The sequence below is a fragment of the Oncorhynchus nerka genome, linkage group LG3, assembly GCF_034236695.1.
Source record: "Oncorhynchus nerka isolate Pitt River linkage group LG3, Oner_Uvic_2.0, whole genome shotgun sequence".
Taxonomy (NCBI): domain Eukaryota; kingdom Metazoa; phylum Chordata; class Actinopteri; order Salmoniformes; family Salmonidae; genus Oncorhynchus; species Oncorhynchus nerka.
The window spans coordinates 77,576,640-77,584,764 of record NC_088398.1 but is presented as its reverse complement, the minus strand read 5'-3'; the positions used below and the strand labels follow the sequence as shown (position 1 = coordinate 77,584,764).

General features: G+C 44.7%; 1 protein-coding gene across 1 annotated transcript; it reads left to right on the top strand.

The window, feature by feature from the left end:
• Positions 1-234: 234 nt before the first annotated feature.
• On the top strand, positions 235-4,018 carry LOC115118926 (protocadherin-8-like). The gene is made up of 3 exons (XM_029647654.2): positions 235-2,811; positions 2,911-3,109; positions 3,339-4,018. The coding sequence occupies exons 1-3, from the start codon at positions 388-390 to the stop codon at positions 3,656-3,658; spliced, it is 2,943 nt and encodes a 980-aa protein (XP_029503514.2). The 5' UTR covers positions 235-387; the 3' UTR covers positions 3,659-4,018.
• Positions 4,019-8,125: the final 4,107 nt, after the last annotated feature.

Here is an 8,125-nt window from a genome sequence, read left to right as displayed (position 1 = left end):
TGCATATAAAGCCAGTGCAAAACTTGACTCCAAGCAATCCAAATCTTTTTATTTTGCTGCTTGAGCTCTATGCACATTGAAAACAGGCTTAGAGGTCTTTCATACTGCCTGCCTATTTTTAATTCTAAAGCGGTGGGATTGGTCACACTTCGTCTCATTAGCATGGAAGCTGTGGGTTATAACTCTTCCGCCACGGCAGGATGTGGAGCTGTGTGGAAGGAAAGCGGGAGGCAACAAGCGCGCCTGCTTGACTTTCAGCACAGTTCAGAGAAGCTGATGTTGTTGCTGTTGAGAGGAGGCATTTTCACCATTTTGAGGTGATCTAATCTGTAAAAGTGAAGCGGTTTGGCTCTGTTAAACTAACCAACTAACCCGCGGGCTTTGAAAATGATGCGTGGCATTTTAACAGGTTGGCATCGTTGGATTTTTGGATTCATAACACTAGAAATGTTATTTGTCTACCTGGCTGAGTCTGAGGGAAATACTCTGAAATACCAGACCAACGAGGAGGGAAGTCCAGGAACAGTGATCGGAAACCTGGCCAAGGACATGTCCTTGAGTCGCTCTTTTAGCTCCAAGACTAATTTTAGAATGATGAAACAATTCAACAATTCTTTTATCAGGGTGAGAGAAACCGACGGGGAGCTTACTGTCGGGGAAAGGATTGACAGAGAGAGAATCTGCAGGCACACTTTACAGTGTCTCATCACTTTTGATGTTGTCAGTTTTTCAAAAGAGAGGTACAATTTGATTCATGTCGAGGTGGAGGTAAAAGACATTAATGATAACTCTCCGGAGTTTCCAAACAAGGAATCTACAGTGGAGATTTCTGAAAATTCTGATGTGGGGTTCCGTATTCCTTTGGACCCAGCCGAGGACGCTGACGTCGGATCAAACTACATCCAAAGCTATCAAATTTCTGTCAACAGTCATTTTTCCATTGATGTGCTTTTGAGAGCAGATGGGGTTAAATATGCGGAGTTGGTGCTAATGAAAGAGTTAGACAGGGAGACTCAGTCATTTTATGTGATGCAGCTTATTGCCACCGACGGAGGAAACCCATTTAACTCGGGTTCAACAAAAATAACCATAACAGTGACAGACTTCAATGACAACCGTCCTGTTTTTGACCAGAATAATTTCTCGGTCACTTTACCCGAGGACGCACCGGTTGGATTCGTTTTATTGGACTTAAATGCAGTTGATCCAGATGAGGGTTTAAACGGAGAGGTGGTCTATGGATTCGGAAAACAGGTTTCTGCGGAGATCCGAGCACTTTTCGAAGTGTACAGTAAATCCGGGCGCCTAACGCTCAAGAACCCAGTGGATTTTGAGACCAAGAAAACATATGAGTTAGACGTGCAGGCGACTGATCTTGGAGCCAACCCGATCCCCGCTATCTGTAAAATAATAATTAATGTCAAAGACGTTAATGACAATGCCCCAGAAATAAGTATTACGCCAATGACCTCCATCTCAACAGGCATCGCATATATCAGCGAGACCGCAGACAAGGACAGCCTAGTGGCGTTGATCAGCACCGCGGACAGGGACTCGGGCGTTAACAGCCAGGTCCATTGCACCTTATATGGGCACGACCATTTCAAACTTAAACAGGCATATGAGGACAGCTACATGATTGTCACCGCAGCAGCCCTGGACAGGGAGAAGATAAGCGAGTACAATTTAACTGTGATGGCTGAAGATTTCGGGTCACCTCCATTGAGAAAGATCACACAATACACCATAAGGCTAAGCGACGAGAATGACAACGCCCCACACTTTACTAAACATGTCTATGAAGTTTCTGTCGTAGAAAATAATGCACCAGGGTCATATATTACAACTGTTGAGGCCAGAGATGCAGACTTGGGAACTAATGGCAAAATTACATACAGACTATTAGACAGTGTTATAATGGGATCACCTGTCAACACGTTTGTATCTCTAAATGCAATCTCTGGTTCAATATATGCACTGAGAAGCTTCAACTATGAAGTCATGAAACATCTGGAGGTACACATCCAGGCAAGTGATGGGGGCTCACCCCAGCTTCAGAGCAGTGCCATCATCAATCTAAAAATAGTTGATCAGAATGACAACTCTCCATCCATCATGGAGCCCGTCCTTAATAAGGGATCTGCTGAGGTTTTCCTGCCCAAACATGCACCTGCAGGTTATGTTGTCACCCAGATAAAGGCCATGGATGCTGATGAAGGCATAAACGCGCAGCTGTCTTACAATATCACAGAGGGGGGACACTTGGGTTTCTCCATTAACAAGGTTACTGGGAAGTTACACGTGAGTTGTGAGCTGAACTATGACCTGTCTGAAACACTGAGAGTCCTCGTGGCTGTCAACGATAATGGAACACCTTCTCTGACCTCCACGGCCACTATACACCTCACTCTCATCGAAGGCACCCCTCCCAGTGTTCCTGCTATGGTCCAAAATGACAGCGAGGAAGTCTTTGAATGGGACATGTCCATTGCCATTATCATTGCCTTAGCAGGGAGCTGCTCCCTCCTCTTGCTAGGCATCATCCTGATCACTACCACCTGCAGTCGACACAAACGGGAGAAGAGAGAGGCGGGATGCAATGACAAAGTAGACATACAACATGTGGAGAAGGGGGAGAGCAGCCATATTGATTCATTGATCACCAACCACAAAAGCAATGCGTTTGATGTACACCCTTTTCCTGAGAAAGCACTGTTGGCCTCCAGCAACACAATAAAAACAGCCCCAGGTGATGGCAGACAAGAACAAGAGTGTGACTTTGACAACAGGATAATGGAGAGTAAATTAGAGGTAAGTCGTTGTGACTCACTGTATGGATTGGCTGTTTTGTTGTAGTATTTTTCCCCATCAAAACTTGTATGTGTGAGTATTGTGTTTGCCTCTTCACAGGGTTATTCGACACTGCCTGGCTATAGGAAAGAAACCCTCCGACCCATAACCATATGGAAGGGCAACTCATTCACAACCATCTCAGCCAGAGATCCTCAGTTCAGTGGGAAGGACAGTGGGAAAGGAGACAGTGACTTTAATGACAGTGACTCTGACATCAGTGGGGATGGACACAAAAAAGACTCCCTACCGATAAACAGTAAGTACTACTAATCAATCACAGGATGTTCATGTGATTTTAGACACATTAATGACACATTATTAAAAAAAATCCATAAAAGGCATCACCCTCTGTGATGTTCTCAAGCTCTTTATGGTCAGATAGTAAATGATAATGGTGTATCATAAAATCCAGGCTATTATACCCCAACATATGCAGCACGGTTCACCAAGGGCTAACAGTTTTGGTTGTTGTGTTGTTTCCACAGGTCTCTGGGCCTGCACCAGTGAGTGTAAAATCCTAGGCCACTCAGACCGATGCTGGAGCCCCTCATCCTCTAGACCCAACACCAGCCTCTCCCACGGACCACACCTCTCAACCTTCTCCAAGACAGCCTCGTTGCCACGGAACACCCTGCAAAGAGACACCTACTACCAACAGGCTCACCTACCCAAGACCAACGGTCTGCAAAGCGTCTATGAAAAAGTCCAGCACCAAGAATTTGATTATATTCTGGTTTGTCCACCAACACCAGCCAGGATACTAGAGACTGGTGAGATATCCCTCCCGGAGTATGGACACTCTTAAATGAAATGGACAATAATCAAAGCTAATGTAATGAGTAATATGCATCTTTATATACTGTATAGCCTATTGTTTCAATGTTAGTGATTTGTGTGATTGTTCCCATATACTGTATGACTGTTTATTGTATAATGTGTCATATGCAAGATTTTATAAATTAAGAATATATTTTTTCATAATGATTCAATGTAAACTACAATTGTATTATAAATTTGGAAGAGCATGTTTGAACTTTTACTATTTAAAAGCATGGCCATTGGACCTTTAGGCTGAAAGGACCCTTTGTCAAGTGGGAAACAATCAATATCAAAATATGAACATGTTTGTAGTAAATTTTGTCACTAAGTCGCACAAATAAATATTTGAAACCAAATGATTGTTCTGTATGTAAAAAAAAAGACCGCTTAAATCTACAGTGTGCTTCCATACATTCATTTAGTTTCATTGAGTGAGAAATCAGCTCATGCAGTAGGTTACGACAGGCAATATAATGCCTGATAGCAACGTTAAGTTACATTACAGTTACGTTACGTTGCTTAACTTCATCCAAATAAGGAATAAGGATAAGGGATGATTTCTCTTAGAGGTAGCAACGTAGAAAAGCTAAATGACCAACACTACATGTTGGCTGTATGGTGTTGATCCTTGTCTCAAAGGCAAATCAAATCAAATTTTATTTGTCACATACACATGGTTAGCAGATGTTAATGTGAGTGTAGCGAAATGCTTGTGCTTCTAGTTCCGACAATGCAGTAATAACCAACAAGTAATCTAACCTAACAATTTCACAACAACTACCTTATACACACAAGTGTAAAGGGATAACGAATATGTACATAAAGATATATGAATGAGTGATGGTACAGAACGGCATAGGCAAGATGCAGTAGATGGTATCGAGTACAGTATATACGTATGAGATGAGTAATGTAGGGTATGTAAACATATAAAAGTGGCATTGTTAAAAGTGGCTAGTGATCCATCTATTACATAAAGATGGCAAGATGCAGTAGATGGTATAGGGTACAGTATATACATATGAGATGAGTAATGTAGGGTACGTAAACATAGAAAGTGGCATTGTTTAAAGTGGCTAGTGATACATTTTTTTTACATCAATTTTTCCATTATTAAAGTGGCTGGAGTTGAGCCAGTATGTTGGCAGCAGCCACTCAATGTTAGTGGTGGCTGTTTAACAGTCTGATGGCCTTGAGATAGAAGCTATTGTGCAGACCTCACTACCCTCTGGAGAGCCTTACGGTTGTGGGCGGAGCAGTTGCCGTACCAGGCGGCGATACACACTGACAGGATGCTCTCGATTGTCCATTTGTAAAAGTGGACAAGAGTGCTTTTGGTGACAAGCCGAATTTCTTCAGCCTTCTGAGGTTGAAGAGGCGCTGTTGCGCCTTCACCACACTGTCTGTGTGGGTGGACCAATTCAGTTTGTCCGTGATGTGTAATCCGAGGAACTTAAAACTTACTACCCTCTCCACTACTGTCCCGTCGATGTGGATAGGGGGGTGCTCCCTCTGCTGTTTCCTGAAGTTCAAGATCATCTCCTTTTATTGTTGACGTTGAGTGTGAGGTTATTTTCCTGACACCACACTCTGAGGGCCCTCACCTCCTCCCTGTAGGCCGTCTCGTCGTTGTTGGTAATCAAGCCTACCACTGTTGTGTCGTCTGCAAACTTGATGATTGAGTTGGAGGCGTGCATGCCCACTACGTGGGTGAACAGGGAGTACAGAAGAGGGATCAGAACGCACCCTTGTGCGGACCCAGTGCTGAAGATCAGTGGGTCGAGATGTTGTTACCTACCCTCATCACCTGGGGGCGGCCCTTCAGGAAGTCCAGTACCCAGTTGCACAGGGCGGGGTCGAGACCCAGGGTCTCAAGCTTGATGACGAGTTTGGAGGGTACTATGGTGTTAAACGCTGAGCTGTCGTCAATGAACAGCATTCTCACATAGGTATTCCACTTGTCCAGATGGGTTAGGGCAGTGTGCAGTGTGGTTGCGATTGCATCGTCTGTGGACCTATTGGGGCGGTAAGCAAATTGGAGTGGGTCTAGGGTGTCAGTTAGGGTGGAGGTGATATGGTCCTTGACTAGTCTCTCAAAGCACTTCATGATGATGGAAGTGAGTGCTACGGGGCGGTAGTTGTTTAGCTCAGTTACCTTAGCTTTCTTGGGAACAGGAACAATGGTGTGGGAACAGCAGACTGGGATAGGGATTGATTGAATATGTCCGTAAACACACCAGCCAGCTGGTCTGCCCATGCTCTGAGGATGCGGCTGGGAATGCCATCTGGCCCTGCAGCCATGCGAGGGATAACACGTTTTAATGTTTTACTCACGTCGGCTGCAGTGAAGGAGAGTCCGCAGGTTTTGGTAGCGGGCCGTGTCAGTGGCACTGTATTGTCCTCAAAGCGAGCAAAGAAGTTGTTTAGTCTGTCTGGGAGCAAGACATCCTGGTCCGCGATGGGGCTGGTTTTCTTTTTGTAATCCGTGATTGACTGTAGACCCTCCCACATACCTCTTTTGTCCGAGGCGTTGAATTGTGACACTACTTTTTCTCTATACTGACGCATAGCTTGTTTGATTGCCTTGCGGAGGGAATAGCTATACTGTTTGTATTCGGTCATGTTTCCCGTTACCTTGCCCTGGTTAAAAGCAGTGGTTCGCACTTTCAGTTTCGCGCGAATGCTGCCATCAATCCACGGTTTCTGGTTTGGGAATGTTTTAATTGTTGCTGTGGGTACGACATCGCTGATGCACTTGCTAATTAACTCGCTCCCCGAATCAGCATATTCGTCAATGTTATTGTTTAACGCAATGCGGAACTTATCCCAATCCACGTGATCGAAGCAATCTTGAAGCGTGGAATTGAACAGACCTGAGCACGGGAGCTTCCTGTTTTAGTTTCTGTCTATAGGCTGGAAGCAACAAAATGGAGTCGTGGTCAGATTTTCCGAAAGGAGGGTGGGCGAGGGCCTTATATGCGTCACAGAAGTTAGAATAGCAATGATCCAGGGTTTTACCAGCCCTATTAGCACAATCGATATGCTGATAGAATTTAGGGAGTCTTGTTTTCAGATTAGCCTTGTCAAAATCCCCAGCTACAATGAATGCAGCCTCAGGATATGTGGTTTCCAGTTTACATAGAGTCAAAGAAAGTTTTTTCAGGGCCATCGATGTGTCTGCTTGGGGGGGAATATATGTGATTATAATCGAAGAGAATTCTCTTGGTAGATAATGCGGTCGACATTGAACGTTACAGTCTCTTATGTCTCTCTGGAATGCTACCCTTGCTCGGATTTCATCAACCTTGTTGTCAAGAGACTGGACATTGGCGAGTAGTATGCTCGGGAGCGGTGCGCGATGTGCCCGTCTCCGGAGCCTGACCAGAAGAGCGCTTCGTCTGCCCCTTTTACGACGACGTTGTTTTGGTTCGCTGGCCGGGATCCGATCCATTGTCCTGGGTGGTGGATCAAACACAGGATCCGCTTCGGGAAAGTCGTATTCCTGGTCGTAATGATGGTGAGTTGACGTTGCTCTTGTATTCAGTAGTTCCTCCCGACTGTATGTAATAACTTAAGATTACCTGGAGTTTCCTAGGAAGGCGAAGCGAGGCAGACACACGTGCAGACACACGGTTGGATGTTGGTTGTGGCATTTTTGTGGCCGTTTTGTTTGTTTGCTTTGGCACCTTTCAACACCTCTCATTATCACATCTATGCATGCAACCACTCACTTTCACTACTGACTACATACACCATTGTTTATTGTATATAGGTTACTTCAGTAATTAAATATATTTTTGTTATTCCTTATCTCCATGTTGTCTCCCTTTTTGTTACGGGCTTTGAGCCAGTTTGTGACACCTGTAAGTAGCCTAAATGCAATAATTCCAATACATTTTCCTGAGCGCTGTAGTCTATTATATTATTTTGAGTTTGATTTTCTCGTGGGGCTTCGCTTTGATATTGACTGTGTGCATTGCTGCTCACTTAGCATTCTGACCTTTCTAAAGGCATACAGTATCAAGGCACAAGGCAGGACCCAGATGCAGACACAGGAGGCAGATGGTTGGAGTTTTACCATGTTTATTCATCCAAAGGGGTAGGCAAGAGAATGGTCGTGGACAGGCAAAAAGGTCAAAACCAGATTTTCTCCTATAGGTACCGAAGTGCAGACAGAATCAAGGTCAGGGCAGGCAGAGTCAAGGTCAGGGCAGGCAGGATGATCAGGCAGGCAGGAAAGTAGTCCAGAGTCAGGCAGGGGTCAGAACCGGGAAGACTATAAAAAGAGAATAGAAAAGGAGAACAGGAAAAACACCCTGGTTGACTTGACTAAACATACAAGACGAACTGGTACAGAGAGACAGGAAACACAGGGATAAATACACTGTGGAAAACAAGCGACACCTGGAGGGGGTGGAGAGAATCACAGGAACAGGTGAAACAGAATCAGGGC